This window comes from Gopherus flavomarginatus, chromosome 9 (genome assembly GCF_025201925.1).
Source record: "Gopherus flavomarginatus isolate rGopFla2 chromosome 9, rGopFla2.mat.asm, whole genome shotgun sequence".
NCBI lineage: Eukaryota > Metazoa > Chordata > Testudines > Testudinidae > Gopherus > Gopherus flavomarginatus.
In genome coordinates, this window is record NC_066625.1 from 85,785,281 (window position 1) to 85,810,322 (window position 25,042).

Genomic DNA, 25,042 nt, shown 5'->3' on the forward strand with positions numbered 1-25,042 from the left:
GGAGGGGGAGCGCTTTCCCCATCTCAGGGGCTGCTGGGTGCCAGTTTGGCAGCCGGTGTTCCTTAGAGTAACCTCAGGGCTGCTCCAGATTGCACTGGCTCGTAACAGAAGGAATTGCTGCAACATGCCCCCTCAAACCCTAGAAAAATCCGCAGTTGCCCATTTAGAGCAGCTTTACAGCTGCTATGTGCTAGCAGAGCTGTGCCCACAGCATCAGCCAGAATCTGACTCAGACTGAGGATTTTGTGGTCTGTTTTGTGAATTGTCCATGAAAAGAAACAAAATATTCACCTTTTAATTTAGCAAATTATTCCTTGCCAGGAATAACTAGTTTGTTACTTGAACATTAATATAGACCCATCAGGCACAGACGGAATACAGCACTATCGACATTACAAAAATTACCTTTTTATGAATCTACACTGTTTTACAGTGTGGAATTTTTACTTGAATCAAGCAAGAAGCAAAATAAAACAGTAGCCTTAGGCAAGTGAAACCTAAAAATCCATATGACTTCTTCTCAGTATGCTACAAAAACACGAACTAAAATAAATGTACAATACAATACTTCAGTAATGAATACACAGTTCTAAAATAAGCAAGGAAATAAATAAAATATTTACATTTCAAGTACAAAATCTTGCAGTTGAATTCAGTATGAAGAAATCGGTTTATTCCTTTTTATCGTTACCAGCTGCTGTTCATGTACTCCTAGCTGGCAAAGTCTTTGGATCCAGAACATAGAACAATATTTTATGTGCATTATTTAATCTCTGAATTTTTCCCAATTAGGCCAAAGTTTGAAGTTGTTTAACATCAGACAAAAATAAGGTTTTACAGTGATTGCATTTAACTAAGGATGTTAACATGGTAATATAATTGGCCCCAAACATGTTTGCTTCTTATCTCTCCTTTGTGGTGGAATAAAAAGAAAATCAGAAATTGATGAACCTTAATTACTAGAGTTGAATTAGCATAGAAATGATGTTACCAGAAATTCAGTAACGATCCCCAACTGCAGCTGAGCGGATGTACTTAGATTAGCTTATTGGCAGGTAGCTATATTCCTGTTAGAATATATTTAATCAAATATGAGTACTGTAATGGTGCTTTGGTATGTTTCTAATCTGTAGGTGTACACTGAACTCTTGGTGAACTTCTGTGTTGGGTAACTCTTCTCATCTTGGCCTGGCCAATGCAGATGTCTCTTTGTTGCCTTCTGATCCTTGTTCTTTCTCTCTGCCTAGGTGAATTCTGCAGAGACTGGAATGAGCTTTGTTGCACCACCTCTCTTTCAACACAGTTAAAAGTTAATGCTATGCCTACGTTGCTCTTCATAACTCGGGAAGTACCATCAGACGTGCCATCGAAACATCTACCCAGAGCTATTTCCTTGGCTATGCTAGGGTTCTGATCAGTGACTGTGTAGATTCCGTAATTGTGTCCAAGAGGGTCAAGAGGTGCCAACATTGTGTATTCACCGGACTCATTATTTACAGCAAGGGGGAGGTGGTTCACTAGATATTCCTGGAGCATGCTATTAACACTTTCTCTATAGCACTGTCCTTGGGGAATGATTCTTACCAGTGTACGGTCCACACGGTCTTGGTCATACAGCATGCCACTGCACTTAAATTCCAAGCATGCTGTCGAAAGATTTGGTTGCTCCATGTCTCGAATGGTGCGCACATCTCGGATGCCATAAAGCTTGCCAACAGTGTATGGATGCGTGCCACCCATGTTGCGAGATCTTATGTTCACCTCTTGGGGTCCGTTAATTTTTACTTTCATATAACATGCCCTATATTCCATTGGGTTGGGCCACCAAGCCTGGTAGTCTTCAGTCCAACTCATTGGGTCATTTTCATTGAAGGGAACTGTATTGTAATCATACCGGTCTCTCTCTACTCTGTAAAATCTGAAGTGAGCGGCACTGTAATGTGCTTGCTCACATTCTCTTAGGTTTTCATTCGCATAGATGGGGCCATTGCTCTCTCCTGCTGTGCCTGGACTTGGTCTGGCCACCGTGATACTGAAGGCAGTTTTCTTAATTCTAGGATCCATGTGATCTGTCCTCCTGTAGTTGAGCTTGTTGAGATATGGCTGAGGGACTCCAACAGCATTAGGATTGAGTCTGGGAGAAGAGGGCACAGCTTCAAGTTCTTCTCCCCCCAGGCTTGCCAGGATATAAGCTGAGTAGGCATCTGGACGTTGCTCATCGCAGAAGGCTGGTAAGCAAGCCCCATTGGGACCAGTGACTGCGCTGTCAAAGCGTCCCCATGCTCTAGGGTTGGATGAATAACCTGATGCAGGCTCCATATTTATAAGGGAAATCACAGCCCCCTCAACTTGTTCGCTGGGCAGAAATCTCTCACTTCTGTAAGCTCGTACCTTGACGTAACACCTTCTGCTCTCTGGGACGTCCAGGTTGAAGAGCCTCCTCTCTCTGATCTCCATATTCCCAACCAAGAAAATTCTTTCCTCCCGTTTTCGACGTGTGCTTTGGTCAGGTTTGAAGTCTCCTTCTTCCTCCCACAATCCTGTCTCTGGGTTCAGTGACCAGAGCTTCATCTGCTGCAGGTGTTCTGGTATCCTGACCTGCGCAGAGTCCAGGTGAACCCTTACTTTCCCTGCATTAAGAGACTCGGTGGCTGTTTCATCAGTGAAGTCCATGGAAAACATGCCATATGTGTGCAGCGGGAGCATGTCGCCTTCCTCATTTATGTAGTTCAGGTCACTTTGTGCTGCTGTAGCTGTTGATATATTTCTTGGGTCCAGAAACGTAACACTGGCTTTCACTTTGCCTGTGTAGAGTTCACCATTCTGCCTATAAAACGTATTGGGAGGAATTTCTAGTTCAGCTATCGGATCATCCCCTTCCATGTCTCCTAAGGGAATCGTGTTGGTTTCAGAGGACTCTAATGTAACTGGGGCTTTCTTTCGTAGTAATTTGATCTCGTGAAACACGGCACCTCCCTTTTTGTTGAAAGGCAAAACCTTAGTCGTGTTCACAAACTTCTGTAGGCGGTCAACAAAAGTAAGAACCAGCCTCTCTGTGTCTGCTGGGATGTGGACCGAGAAGGTTCCCTTGTAGCCAGTCGTGCTGATTCTGTTGTTCCCTAAGTATATATGGCCAAACCTTATTGGTTCACCATTATCTGCAGCTGTGGCTCTCCCCCGGACTGTCATCTTGATCTCAGTGCACATGCTACAGCCACATTCCACAGCAACTTTAGTGGGAAGGGTGTATCCACTGCACGATATCTCTCTTATTTCCATTTTGGAGACCCCACAGCAGTAAATAGCACGGTCTTTGCACTGAAGCCCTTGATCTATCTTTCCAGTGCATGTGTTTGCTGGACATTTACCAACGTCATAGTAGAAGGAGTTAGTTGCGTTTTGGAAACAGTCATGTGGGAGTCTGATGAAGTAGCTTTCAGGTCTTGGGTTGCAGGAAGCTTCATCGCTTGCTGTTAAAATAGATTTTATTATTGAATGTGTAGCTATTTCTGTGCTGTTTGTTGCTACATGATACATCTGAACCCTTCAGATACTGATAACCATTATTTCCATAGCAATACATTTTTTAAATTCAGAATAATTGGATGCATTACAAGCTTCTGTGTAGTCAAATGCCTGTGGTTCTAGTTCAGCAAAGCACATGCTTAAAAGATATGATTAAGGTCCGTCTATTCAGAAAAGCACTCAAGCATGTGCTAACATCCCATTCAAATCAAGAATATCCTTTAGTTATTAAGGTTAAGCATGTGCCTGAGTGTTTTGCTCAATAGGGATGAACTTAAACATATGTTTAAAGTAAGGCCCGTGCTTAAGCGCTTTGTTGAACTGGGGCCTCAGCCCCAGTATCTAAAAGTACTGAGATTCTCCACTCATATGGCGGTGAGTGCAAAGGACAATTATTTTGGGTAGGTCGTTAAACTGAAAGTTGGTAGGTGATCCAAGTGCACAAGGCTTGTTCTTTTGTGACTGGCTAATATTGAAAGTATCTTGTATGAATGTGCTAATAATGAATATTATTTCCGCAAAACTTGACCTAAATTGCCTCAACATATGTGCCCACTGATTTTGCACATTGGGAATTCCCAAACTTCTTGTAACATGCCACATTTTCTTACCTATTACAGAAAGTTTAGCAGCTTGGGATTTCACAGACCCTGCATCGTTGCTCGCCTTACAGAAATACTCTCCTGCCTGGTCTATGTTCAGGTTCCTTAACACCAGCTTGCTATTATATTTGTACACTGAGGAATCCAGCAAAGTTCCATTGTGGTACCTGTAAGAAGCAGAAATCATTCCGTAGCCTGATAAAAAGTGAAGCAACTTGATGGGGCAAGGAATGGATGGTTTTAGTAGCTAATGCACAGGACTGGAAATAAAGACATGGGTTTTACTCCTGCCTCTGTCACACATTGCTGGGTTGCTCAGTTTTCTGATCTGCAAAATTAGAATATTACCTAATGGAGATGGTGTGAACTTTTAACTCTCTAATAATGCACTTTGAAATCCTTAAGTGGAAGGCACTACAGAAGAGCAAAGTATTTTTATGAGTATCTGGTAAATACATTATTGTGGGGCTGTCCAAATTTTGACACTGAGGGATACATTGGCTGCTCTTTAGGAGCCTGCAGATAGTCCTGGTTATAATTTACACATACTATTAAAATAAATATATGCAAACAGCCCTAATATCTGCCTGTGCTTGTATTGTCATTGATGGGTGGCTAGAACTTGCTCGTTGGTTGAGTCACCAGCACTGAAACCAAAATGCCCAAGCATTCACAGAGACGTTGGAGGGATATATTAGACCACTCAGAATTTTTCTGTGGTTTGAAAGCTTTTACCAGCAGACCATATCTCACCCCAATAGAAGGGAATGGGAGTCTTTCCAGTGACTCCGACGAGCATTGGACCCAGGCTGTCTGTGTATTGGAGATCTTTCTCAAACTGCTAAAAACTTTGACAGGTAATGTATTTACCAGATACTCAAAAATACTTCGCTCTTCTGTAGGGCCTTCTACTTAAGGATTTCAAAGCACATCAGTCTTGGGCTGGATTCAGATCTGGGATACGCTGGGGTAAACTCAGTGATGTTAAATAAGCTCAGAATTTAGCTCTGGGTCTTTGGTATGTTAGGCCACTCTGCGCTGAGAATTTCTAGCAATTTTCCTACCATGGCAGTTTGCCCACTGGTTCGGCTTAACTGCTGCTAGAAACTATGGAAATGCTTGTGCATGATTTTTGCCACCATGTCACCAGGGTAAGATACATGGTGGTCAAAATGCCTTCAATTGGCCTATGCTGGTGCTTCTACCATTTCTGGCATAGGTAGAACCACAGTGGTCCTAAACTTAGTAAAAATTCCTGCTGTAAATCCAGCTTTAGCATAGCCAGCCCCCCCAGATTGTATCTAAAACACAGCAAACTGGTGAATGGCTACCAGCCACATTTGAAGGTTCTGCTGGGTTAGGGGTTTTTGAATTATTTATTTATTTATTTTTCCATACAAACTCTAGCTGCAGACTTGTACAGGAAGTAATATAATATAAACAGTAGAGAAACAATTACTTACAATAATAATTTCCCATTCTATAAAGTCCTACACATTATAGCTGTCATTTCAAAAATATATTTGCTAAGACAATAAGGAGATAAAAACAAAATATACACTACAGCGAAAATTACTCTCTGATCCATCAGCTTTACTGTATCAACTCATCACACAAGTTAAGGGTCAGATTGTGAATAGTATCTTTCACCATCAGCAATCCAACTAATGTCAATCTTTACTCCACAAAGTACTACACCTCTACCTCGCTATAACACTGTCTTCAGAAGTCAAAAATTTTTACTGCGTTATATCGAACTTACTTTGATCCACCAGAGTGCGCAGCCCTGCCCCCCCGGAGCGCTGCTTTACCACGTTATATCCAAATTCATGTTAGATCGGGTCGCGTTATATTGGGGTAGAGGTGTACTTACGGTATGTAAGGAGTATTATAATCTGGCCCTAAGTCAGCAGTATGCTTTGATATAGGCTGCATTCTGGGCATCTTTATGCTAAACTCTTCCTCAATAGAAATAGAATTCTGTGGGGGATTTTTGAGATTCCAGATGCAAATGACCTGACACACTAGTGCCTGGAAGCCCTTCAAGGCAGGGATGATTCTTTTCTATGGTTCTGCAGCACCCAGCACAGTTGGGATGTACTATAAATGCTTCCTACTAACAATAATATAAGGATTTATTGTGGTTCTGCAGAGGAACCTAAATACAGAGGAAATCCTAAGAGTGTTGTTGCATCTCTTATAGTTGTAGCACACTCAAAGGCAAAAAATAACTTTGTGGACTGCCTTTATTTGCTTACCAGAGATATTGAGCAGGAGCTGGATTCCCGACAGCTTTACAGCAGAGTATCACACTTTGCCCTATTCGCCTCACTTTATCCACTGGATTCTTTACAATGTACGGCTTGTCTGTGGGAGGGAGGAAAATCGGTATTCTTTTCAGTTTAAAGCCACGGTTAGATTTGATGAACGTTAAAAGCAGAAGCACACTACCGAGCAATCAGTGACTCATAGCAGTAAATTTCATTGCCAGGAATCTTTGTCTGTAGTTACCTGCTCTTTTCAGACGCACGTGGATTATTGAGGATTTCTTGGTGCTTTCCGGTATGGGGACAGTCACAGGGGCGTATCTGGCCTTTTTAATTTTCAGAATGTTTTTGCCATCAGGGCACACTCCAGGAATCCTAAACCCCCCATTGCTATCGGACTCCGTTAACAGCTTCAGAGTCTCAGACTGCATATAGACAGTAGCTTCGGCAGCCGGTGCCCCGTCTGCAAGGGAGACCATTCCATGCAGTACGTGGTCCTCACACATGCAGGAGTCGCACTCTGCATTCACGCGGCCCATGGAGCAAGTGAGGTTGCACTCTGGGGAAGGAAGGCGTGTAGGTTAAAATGGAGCATTCAGATTCAGTCTGGGAATGCTTTCCATTAAGGACCTTGAGTCAGATATTGCACGGGAAATAAATTTGATCCAAAACACATTTTTATTGATGATCAACAGCTGTGTGTTTGAAGCAGCTTGACTACATAGCCATTATGTTTTCATTAAGTGATAGATTTATGACTATTGGTCACTATCTTGAAATAACTAGTTGCAGTGAACATTCCATTCTCCCTCCCAGCATGGAACCTTGCGGAAATTTGAATCTAGATTTGGATGTGAACTTTCCAACTTGGCCACAGCTATAGCATGGGCCAAATTAAAACCACAAATCCAAACACCGTAAACACTGGGAAAATTGGGATGCAGATCTGAGTGTACAGGTCATGACTCAGGTCCATCTATAAAACGAACTGCCCAGTTAACTCCCTGGGTTCAGTTCTGTCCTGACTTGAGTATGCAATGGGAGGTACTGCATGGCCATACTCTGAGGACAGAATTAGGGGTCTAGCAGATTAGCTCCAAAACAGTGAGTCTCAACTTTTTCCTAAGGTGGACTACACCTAATAGAGAATGTTTCAGGGACCCATCTCCCTTTCCAATCACAATGGCTCACACCATTTCTTCTTTCATTCACAATTGCTTAATAGCCCTGTGGCAACTACAGTAATATTAGGAAAGTATATAATGTAATTTGCCTACTTTTAATGCTACTTACCATGTGCTAATAAGAGGAGAACTAACACGACATAACCAGTCAGCAGACCACCAGCAAGTACTCTGCAGACTAGCAGTGGTCCATGGGACACTGTTTGAGTGCTGCTCTAACAGAACATTAAACGTAGATGCTCCTTAATCCAAGAGATCCACAGAATCCCTGATGGAGCCGTGAGTGTTTCCAATGCCGTGATCCCCTAATTTTGATATTTTGGTATTTTAATTTTAGCTCATCTCTGGAGACCTCTGTTTAATCACAAGGTAAGCACAGCATAGACAGCAGCAGTATGAATTCCCCATGCTTCCCCGTCCGTGTACTTCAGCTGCGACCTGACAGGACCACCCTCAGGGTGAAGGGGTAGATCAGGCTTTGTGGCTTATTCACTCCTTGAGCTCTTGCCAGATTCTGGCAAGAAAGATGCTCAAACCGTACTGGTGGTTCTTGGACCCTAGTAGTTGGAGTGAGCCTGTGACATTATTCCTGGTAGGTAAGGGACACTGTAATCAAGTTTATATGAGCACCTGAACAAGAAGGTCCAATGCAGAGTCGCCCTTCCTCAGTCGCTTCATTACAGTGCAGGTCCAAGTGCCTCTCTGCCAGGCAGGTTCTGATACGGGTCTGGACACCAGTTTTGCCGCATTCTGCTGAGCACGCACTCCATTTCGACCATGGAGACCAAAACCTTTTTGAATCGTGCAGCAAAGACCCTTGAATAACATCATTGCTGTGTTACTAAGATGCATGTTACATATACTGTGTATTCTGTCATGCCTGTGTATTCTGTCATTTAGATTTTAAAAAACCCGAAACATATAAATGATTCCAAGGAGTAATAAGCTATGAGAAGACTTCCGAATGCAGAATCTTAAATCTATGCAGACTACTACATTCAGAATGACTAAAGTAAAACTCAAAGGCAATGGATGCTTAGTCTTGAATGTCTTTGTTTTTAAAGGAAATCACACAGACATTGTCACTTACATGCAGGGCCGGCTCTAGCCATTTTGCCGCCCCAAGCACGGCGGCATGCCGCTGGGGGCACTCTGCCGCTTGCTGGTCCTGCGGATCCCATGGATCTCCTGCAGACGTGGCTGCGGAGGGTCCACTGGTCCCGTGGCTCTGGTGGACCTCCCGCAGAGATCCCTGCAGAGGGTCCGCTGGTCCCGCAGCTCTGATGGACCTCCCGCAGGCGTGCCTGGATGCTCCACCGGAGCCGCGGGACCAGCGGACCGTCCGCAGGCATGCCTGCGGGAGGTCCACCAGAGCTGCCTGCTGCCCTCTCAGCAACCGGCAGAGTGCCCCCAGCGGCATGCCGCCCCAAGCAGGCGCTTGGCGTGCTGGGGCCTGGAGCCGGCCCTGCTTACATGGAAGGATATAAGAGAGTTGACACAAGCTAGTCCAATGACTCTGATAATAATTAAACAAACATTGTCTACAATAACATAGGTACATCTCTCATTGTGAGAATTGCACTTGTTTTGCTGAGGTTCAGAACAGAACCTTGGAATACTACTTAGTACTTACATAGCATTTTATGGGTCAGCTTATTTGCAGTGTGTGATATGGTCTTGTGTATGGTTGTGATCTTAAGACACTTCAGTTAAAAGAGTTACTAGATGGAATTAATGTAATTTAAATTGCTTGCTTGCAAAATACATGGTCTGCTCCAAGTGTTTCAAAGTCACCATGCCCCATAAAATATTTATGAGCACATTCTTTTAAATATGTACAAATCTGCTTTTATGGAAAAATGTCTGTGCACCATGTTATATGTTCTCTCCAGCTGTTGTAATACACCAGCTAGAAGACCATGTTACCTGGTAGAAATGCAGACAGATGCCCAGCTAAGGGTCTGAATAACAATGTTGGAATATGAACCCCCTGTCTTATAAAAGCAGATGTTTGATGTGGACTTTGGTGTCAGGAGAAGAAAGGCAAAGTGCAGCAGCCACAGAACTGTAATGGCTGGCTCATCGAGAAGTTCCATGGCTTAAATGGACATTTTAAAGCTGTTGGCGCCTCAAATCCAGTGTTCTGGTTGGTTGATCTGACAGATAACAATCTCAAAAGAGGACCATACAAGTTAAAACGCTTTTATGGGGTGAATGATAAGTAGAGCCCTGTGTTTTATGCAAATATGAAATAGCACAAAATAAAAAAAAAACAAAACAAAGATTTAAACAACATAAAATGGAAAAACTCAACCCTCAGCGGAAGCTCCTGTATCTCCTGACCTGTCAGCTTGGGCCTGGTGTGTGGGGTTGCAGCACCACTCAGGTTTGGCCCAACCGCCCCTCCATCATGAGGATGAGGGAGTGGTCGGGCCAAATTTGCATGAGTGGCACTGTGACCCTGGGTGCCAGGTCACAATGCCCAGAGCAGGGAGCCAGTCCAGCCCTGCAGGACAGCAGCCATCACTGCAGGTCAGATGCAAGGTGGACTTGCTCTGCAACCATCCCATTGTGGCCTCCCAGCTCCCCCCGGGGCAGGGCCCAGCTCTTTGGTGGGGGAATGGATAAAATGAAATTATAATATATTCCTGAAAAATAAAAGCAATTTCACGGGGCTTTAATTATAAGCCCTATTTTATGTTTGAAGCCCAGGTCGAGAGACTCAGGCTTGTGCTATTGTGCTAAAAATAGTAGACATTGCAGTTCAGGCTGGAGCTCGGGCTTTGAAGCTCAAGGAGGACAGTGGGTTCCAGAATCTGAGCTTCAGCTCATGCCACAATGACCACACACCTATTTTAGGTGTCATAGCATGAGCCCCACACTGTAGCATTGATCCAGGCTCTGCTGCTTGCTGTGTAGACATACCCTGCATATCCTTGTTGGATGGCATGTTGAACCTTATTGCTTTGAGTGACATGCTAAATAGTAATTCCAACCCCCCGGAGAGCTGCTGCACTTACCTATGGGACAGAGGAAACGTACGGCATAATTCAAACAGGTTTTTCCCGCAGGCTGCTCCTTATTCAAACACCAGAATCCTTCCTGTAGGCTAGCGTGGACTACTTGGCCCGTGTTCTGGGCAGGAACCCAGTCTGTGGTTCGCGCTTCAATTCGCGTGGGTCTCTCGCACACCTTGTCCTTGAAGTAAAACCTGATGGCGTCTAAACGTTCATGATCCCCATTGCCGCCTGGATGATCAACATTGAACCATGTGGTCCACTCCCCATGATCTGGATAACAGAAAGGATGCTGCAGTACTGACAGTCAGCTTTGGAGGCGTGATCACCACACCACCTTCTGGCTCTTGTTCCCATTTAATTTTCATCTTGAATGTTTTGTTGTTTTTTTTATTGTGTGTCCACAGACTGTGACTGAGGTGTCTGGAATCCTGGATGCTAATGCCATCTGTGCTGTTACCATGGGTAAGTCCCTTAACCTCTCTGTGCCATAAAAGGTGGGTATAATACCTCCCTGAGAAGGATGTATGAGACATTAATCAATTAACATTTGCATGGTGCTTTGAGATCGCTGTTTCCAAGTGTGGTCAAGTCTAGAAGCTTCTGTTCTAAGCCAGCAGTTCTCAGACTGTGGGTTGAGACCCCAAAGTGGGTCGTGGTCCCTTTTTAATGGGGTCGCCAGGGCTGGCATTAGACTTCCTGGGGCCGAAGCCGAAGCCCTGCCACACAGGGCCAAAACTGAAGCCTGAGGGCTTCAGCTCTGGGTGGTGGGGCTCAAGTTACAGGCCCCCCTGCCTAGGTCTGAAGCCCTTGGACTTTGCCCTACCCCACCCCCGCCTCCCAGGGCGGCAGGGCTAGGGTGGGCTCAGACTTCGGTACCCTGTCCTGGGGTCATGTAGTAATTTTTGTTGCCAGAAGGGGGTCATGGTGCAATGAAGTTTGAGAACCCCTGTCCTAAACAAATTTGTCAAATATGAGATATTTCCCCTTGCCATGAAACATGGGTTATCCCCAGCTGCCGTGTTAGCTCTAAGCACAGATTTGATAAGAAGAGTGAGTTTAACCATCAGGTTAGGGGGGAAACAAGCAGCTCAAATTGGCATCCCAGTTTTTGAGCCAATGCAAATCCTTTATTTGAAATGCAGGTGGTGTGTCCCTCATTTTGTGCTTTTAGCTCATCACACATGGATGGTTCGTTCCCACCCCAACCATTGCTAATAACGGTAAAGACGAGAAAGTGAGATGGGAAGGTTTGGGTAACTGTAGTGAACGTCTGGCAATCCCTCTGCCATAACATCATTATTGTTCATCGCTTTCAGTCTCTGCTGCAATTTAAATCCTAGTCTGCAGTGCCTGACATTAGGGAACATCACTTGAGGCATCAGGGTATTTCCTGAGGATTAAGAAACAGCTGGGCGGAGCTGATGGACAAAAATGGGACTGTGGGTCATTAAATCTGCTTGGTCGTTTATCCCCAAGAAATACCCAACGGTATTGTAGAAAGATACGGGTTGTATGCAAGGTGACACTGTGCTTGGCATTTCTAGAGGATTCATGCCTGGTGGGCTAACCAGTTAAATTGATTGGCTTCTCTGCTGCGTTCTGTTTGGGATGTAGGGCCAAACTCATGGTAGGGAGCTTATCAGAGAACCCACCCACAGCAGACGGGAGCGTTAGATGGAATTTATCTGCCTTCTTTTAGCTCCCCAGCTGCAAAAATGCCACAGGGGCGCATTTCAGGGTGGAGCTTAGGGAGCTGGGGGCCAGATCTTCAGTTGAGGCAAATCGGTGCAGTTCCACTCACTTCAGTGGAGTGACGCTGATGTAGGGACCTGGCTGGTGGTGTACGCATTTTTCACCTAGGCCCCCTGATTAACCCACGGCGCTGCATGCAGATTCTTCCCAGTCCTGGTGGTAACTGTCTGAATGGGAAGAGAGGGCGGGGATGCTTTCAGGTAGAGCAGGGGGGACACATTTACTCTGCTTTAGCAGACCCGTTACAGGAGCCTATTTACATTGATCCAGAACTTGTAGGGGACCCATGAGAAATTCCAGCCATTGATTCTAACGATGGTGGCTTGTCTTTTCATTTTGCTGGTCGTGTGGGGAGAGCTCTTAATTCTCCGAGTGGTCCTGGGGCTGAGTGCTTTTCTGCCTAGCCCAGCTTTCTCAGGGCACCTTCCTTCTGCTTGTGCACACTGTGGGACAAAGTCCCCTTGGAGAGTTCTACTGAAGATGCATTGTGTGGGGCAGAGAGCCGTCCATCAAATTTCTTCTGAGGACTGAGACTGCATGATTTCTGGTGGAGAAGGTGGGTGTAGTGAAACTGCTTCCCATTCAAGATTTCTGTATGCATTCCTCCTCTCTGAGGAACCTTAGTGGGTAAGGGACGTGTATGAGGCTAGATTCCAGCTAGGGATATGGGCTGTGGTTGTATATTTGACCTTCAGTATGCCAGGAGAGAAGCCCGAAGTATATTGCAGTGACAGGTTGCTGGAGGTGGGAATGAGGCCATTGCTTAAGTGCATCATCTTGTTAAACAGGTTGGATATTAAGCATGAAAAAAATATACATGCACAAAATGACCTGTGTCCCCACCATGCAAAGCTTCTGGAGATGCAAAATGACTTACTTGCTAGGTTGTCCTTTACAAAGGGACTGAGGGGTTTCTGTCTGGGCTGGAGCCTGCTGACGGATTTCTTCAGAACCCTCTCACCTGGGGGAGAAGTTTACAACGACAATAAAGACAGGGAAGAATTGATTTTTTTCCAAAATTTCTTTTAATCTGCCCCCAATGTTAGTGCTGCGGGAGTCAGGGAATAGATCGATACTGTGAGATAGCTGAGTAGCTCTGCAATCACATGATAAATTGCTGGGGATTCAAAGTAGTCATTGATGGTCAAAGGATGTCTGTTTTTTAAAGGCTAGAAATAATTATTTTAGAAGCAGCCCTGGCTTTATTAATAGTCGACATCCTCAAGAATTTGCTTCTCTGCAATGGGTCTGAGCTGCAGAGTTTGGATATGGGTTTTCCCAAAGCTGAGAGGTACATGAAGCTGGGGCTTCCTCGACCTGCTCTGAGTTACATGGTACTTCTCCCACTAACTTAAAAGGGAGCACAACCCGTGTAATTTAGTCCAGAATTGGGTTTTGATTCAGCCACTCTAGACTTAGGGGCCTTCCAGGAGACTGATGTGGATCCAGTTCTCAGTGGCAGTGTTTGGGTCCAGAGTTTTTGTGCACAGCCATCCCAGAGCTTCTGTTTTGCACCAGTAACTGTCTGGGTAGAGAACTGCTGTGTGACCTTCCTGAGCTACAAAGGGCCTGCATCCTCGGTGGAATTTAACAGTGGGCTGAAAACACTTTTGTATTTAAAACTATTTACAGTGACAGCCAGACCTCATGATAGTCCCATCCTTGCCAAAAGCAGTTGGTCTGGGAATCTCACAAAAGCGCCTCTCCTCACCAGGTTTCCTTTGTGACAGCAAAGCAGTGGAAATTCTAAGTGAACCAAGCTGTTTTGCAGATCACAGGGCCAAAACCTGGTCCCAGTGAAGCCAATGGCAAAAGTCCCATTGACATCGAGGTGACCGGAAATGTAGTCCAATAATCAGTTTCTAGCACTACTGACTCACTGAAACACCCCCCCGCCCCCGAAATGTGTTTGATTCCAGGTAATGGCTTCCAACTGCTTTGTTTTATTTAATGCTGCAGTTAACCCCAAAGGCTAAATCTTTAACACAGCGCCTTGCTTAGGATTGGGCACTGGGCAAATGGGTAGAGGAAAAGAGGAGGGAATCCTCCCCCAAGGCTGCAGCATGCTACTCTGGCCCCATCTCTGCCCCATACTTAGCCCAGCCCCAACTCTTTGATGTCTGCATGGTTGGAACATGCTTAAGATTCAGTAAGGAATGGACAATAGTAGCTATGTGCTGCTTGAGAAATGTAGGACTGGAAGGGACCTCAAGAGCCCACCCCCCTGCACTTTGGGGAGCAATAAACTATTTTCCCTCCCAACGGGATAAACTGCGAGATTTGAGGCAGAGTAGTATAATCACGCACGGGCAGTGGGTCATTGCTGACTATGAGTGAGTTGTTAGCCCTGTTGTTGGAGGTCAAATATGTTTTGAATGAAATTTAGAACTGTTTAGACTGGAAACTCAGGAGGCAGGGATGACTTGTAACACAGATGAGGAACTAGTTTACGACTAGTTGTGATTAGATGTTTTTGAGATAGGGAGTTTGTGTGTGTGGACATGGGCAAAGGGAGGATCTAGATTTGTTTTCTGTTGCCTTTTTCTTTGGTTAAATTTGTGCTACTGAAAGGTGTCTGACGGAAAGCTGGAGCTGCTGGCCACAAAATGGAAACCGTCATGGATTTTCCCCACGTTTCGTTTCGACTTTATGTCAAATTTTAATTTTTGCAGAAATTTCCCAACTATCTCTATTGACAGGGACTGAGATCCTGCCTCAAGTCAGAAGAAAGGGGTTATCTGCTCTATTTTATTGCACAGGCAGTGTAACTGCAGGCTTCCTAACCCACAGTGCCCCAGCCACATGCTGATCCTGCCCTGGATACCATGTCTAAGACAATGTTGACTCTGTGGATTTCAGCAATGGGCAGCCAATCATTGGTGTGCAAACTCCTAGTGTAGACAGAATGAACTGCTGTATGCCATAATTTGCACCAATCTCACTTACTCCTGCTTGAACCCAGGGTAACCTGTACCAGTGCAAATCATACCTTTGCTCATCTATATGGGGGGCCAGCGATTCAGCACTGCCACTGATGGCTGGCTGCTGATGGCTGAAATTGGGGAAAATTCCCGGAATAGACAGTGCCTAAGAGGTGACAGTGTAGCAGAGGGCCCACAAACTATACCATGTCGTCTGGGGTATGGCTGTCACTTACAATGCCAGTGGTCCTGGGTTCAAATATTGAAGTAGAGGTGGGAGTGAAAATTAGGGGACTTTGATTAGGGAGGAAGGATGGACTAGTGGTTAGGGCACTAGCCTGGACCTTGGGAAACCTAGTTTCAATTCCCAGCTCTGGTACAGACTTCCTGTGTGAGCTTGGGCAAGTCACCTTGTGTCTCTGGGCCTCAGTTTCCCATCTGCAAAATTAGGATAATAGCCCTGTCCTACCTTACAGGAGTGTTAAAGAGTGTGAGGAGATCAGATCCTACAGTGACGGGGGCCAGATAAGTACCCTAGATGGGAGATGTTAGCAGGCAGTGCCAATGCACCCGTGATTTTTCTGACATGGGCAATTCCACTGGGAACAGGCCCGAAAACAATAGCTTATTTCATATAGGCCATCCAACAGCCATCAGCAGGTGACAGCTTTGGGTCACCACCGTAATGCTGGTATAAATGTTTAACCTTCACTTGGAATAGATGTGGCATCCAGAAGAAGGAGTAAGAGAATCCATCCTCGTGCTGCGATCATCCTTTTCTTCACTGGCTGAGCCCCCACTGAGAATGGAGAGTCTTCAAATAATTTTAGTCCCTGGGTAGTTTCCCTGAATCAGGTCACCTGTGAAGACAATTTCAATCATCATGGGTCGGATCCAAAGCCCACTGAAGTCAGTGACAGTCTTCCCATGGATGTCAATTGGATTTGGCGGAGGCCCTATCTGATGGTTCTCTCAAAGAGGTCCTGGAGGGCAATTTATCAAGGGCCAGATTTTCCCAGCCTTCCGTAGGTTGGGTAACACCTCCCTCCAGATAGAGGCTGGGTGATTTCAGGCCCCAGCATGCTATGACTGATGTCAGTGGGGCTCCTCCGAGACTGAAGTACAGTTCAACATAATGATAGGTGGCAAAATTTGGTGCTGAAAGAGCTGAGAATGGCTTTGATTCCTAAACACAAGACTTGACCAGTCTGGTAGGAATAGCCATGAGTTCTGGTCTAAAGACTATGTTCCTTGGAACTACGCCATATGGCCATTCTCTTTAAACATACATTTACCAGTGTGGGCCAAAGATCACTTTGGGTGAACAGTCCTGAGGCACATGGGCTTAGGGCTACACTTTTACAGTATCCAATAATTTTGGGGCCCTCAGGGTATAACAATCTAGTGTAAGTATTGACCAACCAATGTGAAATACACTCCTTTGCTGCTTACACCCACCCACCCCTGTCTTCTGACCAACTTCCATTTGACATGGCACTTATATCACCATTGGCATCACGCCTGGATTCACAGATGTTAAAGCCGGTAGAGGGACTAGCATGATCCTCTAGTCTGACCTCCTGCATAGCACAGCCTTAGAGTTTGGGCTTCTGTCTCTGTCCCCTCACAAACATTAGAGTTGATTCTTCTCTCTCACTGGTGGGACTCTATTGACTTCAGTGGAATTCTTCCTTATTTCTATTTGTGTGAAAGGCGTATCTGGCACAGTGTTAGTATTTGTGTCCTCCCACACCATTCAAGCCAGGCCCCTAGATGTGTTCTGCAGACAGTGATTTCATAGAAGCTCATTAAACCACTTTCTCAAGGATTAAATTTCTGTGCAATCCTGATGTTTCAGGACTGCTGCAGTAACCAAGCCCGACAGTCCTACATTCCTTCTGAAACCGCAACCTTGCTCCAAGAATGACACAAGTACAGTGGCATATACCTGAAAGGAGTTGCGACCAATAGTAAATACGGTTTGGAAATAAAATGTAACTGAAACATACACCCAGACAAGTTCCAGAGCTGTCGGCACTGTAGATTAGATCACATGCCTCTGGCATCAGTGTCATTTGTTATTTGCAAAGTGGAATAGCATCAAGCATGATCTAATGTCCAATCCCAGCTCTGCCACTGGCTTGCTGTGTGGCTTTCTGTAAGTTATATAATAACTGCCCCAGGGCTTAGTTTCCTCATTTGCAAGTTGGGGATAATGCTCCCTACTTATTTAGCTGACTTGCAGAGGAGGTGTGAGGGCTGATGTTTGTACGGTGCTTTGAAAGTGTAAAAATTCTATATATGTGCAAAGTATTTTGAGACAAGGTAGGAGAGGTAATATCTTTTCTTGGACCGACTTCTGTTGATGAAAGGTACAAGCTTTCGAACTATACTGAACTCTTCTTCAAGTCAGAGGAAGGAAATCAGAGTGTCTGAGCTAAATACAAGTTGGGACAAATTGTTAAGCAGAAGGGGTCATGCTTGTTACAACATGCATGTACAGCATGCATTACCCCTTCTGTTGACCAACCTGTCCCGATTTGTATTTAGCTCAGACACTCTGATTTCCTTCCACAGACCTGGAGAAGAGTTCTACGTAGCTCGAAAGCTTGTATCTTCCATCAACAGAAGCTGGTCCAATAAAAAATATTACTTCACCTACCTTGTGTCTCTCATATCCTGCAAAAAAGTATTATTATTACATTAGTGGTTACAGACCAGGGACTGGGAGTTAGAACTTGTAGGTTCTATTCCCAGCTCTGTCCATTACAAGGCTGCTTTGAGTAAATCACATAGGCCCAAACTTACAAGTGTCCCAGATTTTTGGGGTGCCCACCTTCTGATCTGATTTTCAAAAATTCTGAGCATCGTCTCCCATTTAAGTCACTTGGAGTTGTCAGTGTCTGAGGTGATGTCCCCAAAGTTAGTGGACATATTGAAAATATAGCCTTAACCAGTCTGCCCCTCCGTTTACCCATCTGTAAAACGAGGATAAGATTTACATACCTTGCAGACTGGTGTTGATGCTTAATAACAGTAGTGATAATGCCTAGCTGTTAGAAAGTCATGTTTACGAGGGCCGCTGAGAAAAGGCACTATAAGGGTGGGAAATGTGTTTATTATAACTTAAAAGCTATGAGTGGCCAAAAAATGATATAAGCAGGAAATTAGGGACAATACATGGCTTTTTAATGAGAATTTGAAATTACAGTCTAACAATACAGCCTAACAGGGCAAGGGGTAGCTCAGTGGTTTGAGCACTGGTCTGCTAAAGCCAGGGTTGTTAGTTCAATCCTTTTGGGGGCTATTTAGGGATCAGGGGAAAAAATCTGTCAGGGCAGGACTTGGTCCTGCTGTGAAGGCAGGGGACTGGACTCAACTCAGTGACCTCCTGAGGTCCCTCTAACCCTGATATTCTATGATTCTATGAATAGCAGAAGAAAAGTCACTCCTAGTTAAAAGCCTATTCTCATTTGGAGGCTACTGTTGTTACTCAGCTTTAGCTTGTTAGGAACTGGATTTCATGCAGATCTCAGCCAAGAATTAGGACATTTTTTCCTTTCCCATAGGGTGCAGAAGCCAGAAACTGTCTACATTCCTGGAAGCTCAGGACACAGAGGGTTTTTAAAATGTTCATTTTCCAGCTGAGCATCTCACTAAGCCAGAGGGGTTTAAGCACTCTGCATTCTGTACACATTCCCGTTTATCTGGAAAGAGGATTATGAATCCTAGTCACAGTGTAGAAACATTCACATTCAATGAGGTTGAACAACTCCATGTAAATTAAGAGGCTCCCTTGCTTGGCTGTACAGATTTTTGTGCTTAAAACCCTAGGTTTGAAACCTACAGGAGAAAGATTGTGATTTGAGGGCTGCTAATATCTGTGTAATATAGAAATCTGATAGAAGGAAGTCAGGAGACTTTTCTCCCAAGCACTGATTTGAGTTGAATAGAAATGAAAAGTGATAATTTCTGCCTACACTAATGATCTGTCCTGGATTCACTTCAGACCACAGTTCAATGTATATTTCCCCCTTTCCGTGATTTTCAGAGCCCTTGAGCACCCAGTCTCTGAAATATATCCCTCAACACGTCATCAATGAATTACCACTTACAGTATATAGATCTTTCAACCATAAATACAATTACTCTGCCTTAATCACATATTTATGATCTATAATCTTGTAACCAGAGGGGGAATAAAACCCTAGATTAATTCACTTGCACACATCACCTAGACAACAATTAAGGGAAAATCCAATCTCAATTGCAGCAAAGTTTTTAGCCAAGCTAGGATACGAGAGGTGAAGCAAGAATTAGTTGCACTCACAGCATCCTTGAACTAAAATATTTACAACCCTTTAGTAGAAGAAATAGAGTTGCAGCTTACCAAAGTCTCCCGTATGCTACTTCTGAGTTGGGCTACAGTACAGTACAAGCGATCTCAGCAGCGTGAAGCCGCTGGAGTCTCTTATATAGCACAGCGTGTAGCTTAGGAGGTGGCACTGAGCCACAGGACTCAGAGGAAACCAAATAGAAGAGTGAGGAAACCACAGTCTGAGTAGTCCCTTAACAAGGTGATGGCATATTCCAACTTTCTGCAAAACAATGCAAATTGGGGAGCTGCAGTACCCTAATGGAGATGAGTAACTGAACAGAGCAAAAAGGCTGACAAAGGACATAGAAACTGCACTGGAGAGCAAGTATGTAGTTTAGTACTGGAGTATTATTACTTATACAATGTGACAGGAGCCTCATTGAACAGGACGACAGCCAAGAGGGAGAGAGAGATCACTGTTACCATTTTTACTTGTGGAAAAGGTTAAGATACCAGGCTTATGGGGGGCCAAATAAGAACCCTGATAGATAAATAAATAGGTCCCTGCCTTGAAGAGCTTACACTTTAAAATGTAGATGTGATAACATGAGAGCACAGGATCAGACAGGGCCATCTAAATAACAGTGTCATACGCCCCAATCCTGCAATAAGCTCTGTATGGGAATAGCCCTCTGCCCATTCAGAGCTCATCACAGAACTGAGATCCCGGTTAGTTCGCAGGCACTTCTTGGAGAGTAACCAACCTTTTGGGGTTGTTTCTGAGGCAGGGCGGGGCAATGGTGGGGAGTTGTTTGTTTACTATTTTCCGTTTAATTCCGCTCAGTTCTCTTCTTTCTTCTGCGGCTCTGCAGCGGCCCTGGGGGTCAGGAGGGATTTAACGAGGTGAGTGGTATTGGGAGAGAGTTCCAAGCATACTGGGTGGCAAGGCAGAAGGGGCAGAGACGTTTGCTAGAGAAGGAAATGAAGGGGAAATTGAGGCTGGAAGGAGGAACACACCAAAGGAAACCAAGATGTTGGCAGAAGCTGAGTGATGAAGTAGGGAAAGAAGAAGTGAGTCTACTAAGCACTGAGAATGGGTGGAGACTAAATATAATATGGGGATGGCCCACCAGCTAAACGAATACTTGGCCTCATTTTCAATAAAAATAACGAGGAGCTTGGGGACAGTAGCAGAGAGGACATGGAAGTAGAAATTACCATACCCGAGGTAGAAGTCAAACACCTTAATGGGGCCAAATTGGGGGGGAAGGGGAGCAGATAATCTCTATCCAAGAATATTAAAGGAACTGGCACATGAAATTGCCAGCCTAATAGCAAGGATTTTTAATGAGCCCATAAACTCGGGGGTTGTGCCCTATGCCTGGAGAATTGCAACTGTAGAACCTATATTTAAGAAAGAAAAAAAAAATGATCCAGGAAGCTATTGGCCCATTAGTTTGACCTCAGTTGTAAGCCAGGCCTTGGAACAAATGTTGAAAGAGAAAGTAGTTAAGGACACAGAGGTAAACGATAATTGGAATGAAATACAGCATGGTTTTACAAAAGGCAGATCGTGCCAGACCAACCTGATTTCTTTTTTTGATAAGATCACTGATTATTTTAGACAAAGGAAGCACAGTGGATCTAATCTACCTGGATTTCAGTTAGGCATTTCCTACAGTACCACATGGAAAATTATTAGTTAAATTGGAGAAAATGGGGATTAATAAGAGAATCAAAAAGTGGGTAAGGAACTGGTTAAAGGGGAGACTACAACGGGTCACACTGAGAGGTGAACAGTTAGGCTGGAGGGAGGTTACTAGTGTTGTTCCTCAGGGACCTGTGATGGGGTATACAAACCCCACACTGGGGCAGACGGGGCTAAAGGACAGTACTGAGCCCAGTTAGACCTGCCCCTCCAACCCATGTTGCTACTGGATGCAGGGTTGAAAAGGGAGCAACCCAGCTCTGGAGGCTGGGAGGAGTGCAGGCCTAGCCTGCAGGCTTCTGCTCCACATACTATATCAGCGGTTCTCAAACTGTGGGTTGAGACCCCAAAGTGGGTCATGAGTTCCTTTTAATGGGGTCACCAGTGCTGGTTAGACTCGCTGGGGCCCAGGGCAGACAGCCAAAACCCGAGGGCTTCAACCCCAAGCAGCGGGACTCGAGCTTCAGCAGGGTCAGGATTAGACTCACTGGTGCCCTGGGCTGGGATGAAGCTGAAGCCTGAGCAACTTAGCTTCACGGGCCCCCTGTGGCATGGGGCCTGGACAATTGCCCTGCTTACCTCCCCCTGAGGCCAGGCCCAAGAGTAGGAATAGCCTCAACGTGGAGAAAAACCTAATTGTTGCTGTCGCTTCACTGCCTCCCAGAATGACACGGCTCACAAGTGAAAACTAGGCTCAAGAATCATACTGAAACGTGAGTACAATATTCATATCCCAACAGATTTATTTGATAATTATATGGTAAAAATGAGAACGTCAGCAGCGCTTTTTCAGTAACGGTGAGCTGTGACACGTTTGTATTTTCTCTATATCTGATTTTGTAAGCAAGTAGTTTTTAAATGAGGTGAAACTTGGGGTATGCAAGACAAATCAGACTCCTGAAAGGGGGGCGGGGTCTGGACAAGTTGAGAACCACTGGGTGAGAGACACCTCCCTGAGCTAGTATATGCTGGGCCCGACAGTCTGTCTTCCTTTTTATTTTTCCTTATCTGGCACCAGAAGCAGAAGCAATGGTAGGAAGTGACCCAGGGAGGGTAACTCAGAGGGTGCACCCAGGCCTCTTTCCGAGGCCAACGCTCCTAACCCTCCTAGGGCTCTGGGTTGTAGCCTAGTGGAGTGGGTGGACCCAGTCTCTCCAGCCACTCTCCCACAACTGAGTGGATGCTAACCACTAGGCCACCCAGCCCTCCGAAGACCCTACTACAGGACCAGTGTTACTGAACATTTTCATTAATGACCCTGGCACAAAAAGTGAGTATGTGCTAATAAAATTTGCGGATGACACAAGGTTGGGAGGTATGCCAATACAGAGATTGTGTCTCTGTATCTGTCACTGTCTCTGAATATTTTGCACTGGATTCCAAGAGTCACTATTTCAGGAAGATGCATGACAAAGACTTTCTCTGCAAAGCAGGGAGAAGGTTATTAAACATGTGAAGAAAACTAAACTGGATATTAAAACTAGATTGCTGCGGGCGCAGGGCTGTCTGCTTGAGGTTTTCCAGCTGTTCTTGTCTGAGCTTCTCCTGTCAAGGATAAACGCAGCTGGAGAGGCTACAAAGAATGTTCAGGAGACATACACACATGGCTCAGGGAAAGACCACCAGTGTGTTAGTGCAGAGGTTCATTAAAAACAATTCTCCATGGAATTCGGACCTCGTGATTGGTCTCTGGTTTCACCATCACTAACCTGCAATCATTGCACCAGGTTAATGGCAGATTGGTCAGGGCATGGGGTATGTTGAATGCCATGGTCTGTAGCATGCTGAGATTGAGCTTAACAGGTATTTCTCCACAGGGAGTTCAGCTTCTTTCCACTAGCTGAATATGGAAGATATAATCAGTTCTCCAGCTTGGCAGGGAGATGTTGCTTTGCTACCATGCATCCTCAGAGTTGTAAGCCACACAGCCAGACAAGAGCTGAGTATTTCTAATGTATCAGAGGGGTAGCTGTGTTAGTCTGGATACGTAAAAGCAGCAAAGAGTCCTGTGGCACCTTATAGACTAACAGAAGTTTTGGAGCATTGAGGCATGAGCTTTCGTGGGTGAATACCCACTTCGTCGGATGCATCCACAAAAGCTCATGCTCCAATGCTCCAAAACTTCTGTTAGTCTATAAGGTGCCACAGGACTCTTTGCTGCTATTTCTAATGTGTGATGCACTGATAACAAACATGATATGTAGCTGTCCCTGGGCCTGTCCAGTGTGGTTTATCCTCACATTCTCCAAGGCTGCTATGATGTCTATACAATAATGCACTGTATTTGTATGCCTGCCTGTCTTCCAACAGGTTATATGTGTTTTCTGCCATAAAAAATAATAAATAATGGCAGAGCAGTATATGAGTGTGTAGGATTGTGTCACCATGTAGTGGTTAACTTCTCTTGTAAAAGCTAAGGTACTGTTGTCTCTAATGTGTGCCATGTCGCCCTCCAGTGGCTGACGTCTGCTGAGGACATAAAACTTGTATGTATACTATTTACTACACATACGTGATTCTTGTGGGTTAAAATTCATTCATTTCTAATACTGTAGTTCCTGAGGCTGTGTGAGAGAGACTATTTGTGATATAAGATAGGTTTTAGCTTTCACTGTTTACTCTTTTTGTGTGAGGGATACTTGGGAGTTTTCTTAGTCAAATATCTTCTCTGTGTTTTATTGTGCAAACTAACCCATTTCTAGTGGGCACGGATCTGAAGATCCAAATACTGCTGAACTTTGGGCTCCAGATCTCATTCCAGAACCAAATGTCACACTATATCTTCAGCGGTCCAAATAAGAGCCCCTAATCAGGACAACACCCAAACTTTGAACAATTTCAGCTCCGGGTTCTAAATCCAGATCTGAACTCGCTGTTCAAAGTCCCTCCAGAGTCTCCGGTTTCTAGGATTTTCAACCAGCACAAATTAATTCAGTATTTCAGACAGAGGAATGTGTTAGAATGAAATGGATATTTTTTCATCCTCTTTTTTTTCTTAATGCTTTTCACCTGTCAGTTTTAAAGCTGGAATTAATTGAATTAGTATTCAGTCCAAAGCGAGAATTCCTCCTGAGGCTAAAGGGATGATGCCTCCAGTGGTCTGTAGAGATTGCCTAGAGCTTAAGAGGCTTGTCTGCTCAGCTTCCATGCCAGGCCACCTGCTCCTCTTCACTCCCCTTCCCGTTTGCTACTGTGGATTAACTCTCAGGAGGCTGTGTGGTTTCCTACACAGTTACTTCTATGATTTGATATAGGGAGTATAACTAATCGTAAAACAATAATGTATTTATCTGAATTTTGCATGATAAATTCTCCAACAGTGACCAGTACCAGAGCTTCAGAGGGAGTGTATAGAGCAGGGCAATTTTAGAGAGATCCACTCTTTTTTCCCATACCCAGCTTCTGGCAATCAGAGGTTTAGGATCACCCCAAGCATGAGGTTACATCGCTGACTATCTCAGCTAATCGCTATTGATGGATCTATTATCTAGTTCTTTTTTTAACCCAATTATACTTTTGGCTATCACTACATCCCAAGGCAATGAGTCTGCTAATCTAAATCTTATTCTTTTCTGTTCTGGTTCTTATGCTGCACCCATAACCATGGTATCTGAGCACCTACTCTTGTTTTGCTGGTTACATTCCCATTCACACTGCCAGCCTACCATAGGGATTTGATGCTAATCTCCCTCTGCTGATGTGTGGATTTCTCTGTAAATTCCTCCCTCCTGCATCTTTATGCAAA

The 25,042-nt window shown here is 44.7% G+C and overlaps 1 protein-coding gene across 1 annotated transcript; it reads right to left on the minus strand.

The window, feature by feature from the left end:
* Nucleotides 1–625: 625 nt before the first annotated feature.
* Nucleotides 626–16,052, minus strand: CILP (cartilage intermediate layer protein). The gene is made up of 8 exons (XM_050967515.1): nt 15,978–16,052; nt 13,228–13,311; nt 10,599–10,868; nt 8,209–8,394; nt 6,639–6,953; nt 6,386–6,494; nt 4,137–4,294; nt 626–3,470 (listed from the first exon to the last, which is right to left on the minus strand). Exons 1-8 carry the CDS (start codon nt 16,042–16,044, stop codon nt 1,123–1,125), a joined length of 3,537 nt encoding a protein of 1,178 aa, XP_050823472.1. The 5' UTR covers nt 16,045–16,052; the 3' UTR covers nt 626–1,122.
* Nucleotides 16,053–25,042: the final 8,990 nt, after the last annotated feature.

Excerpts from the sequence above, each read along its gene's own strand:
- CILP (XM_050967515.1), bottom strand. The coding sequence starts at position 16,044 with ATGATCGCAGCACGAGGATGGATTCTCTTACTCCTTCTTCTGGATGCC. Across the intron at positions 8,395-10,598 it reads ACGTTTCCTCTGTCCCATAG|GGTCTTTGCTGCACGATTCA; the intron begins GTAAGTGCAGCA and ends ATGTTATTCAAG. Across the intron at positions 6,954-8,208 it reads CATTGGACCTTCTTGTTCAG|AGTGCAACCTCACTTGCTCC; the intron begins GTGCTCATATAA and ends TTCCTTCCCCAG.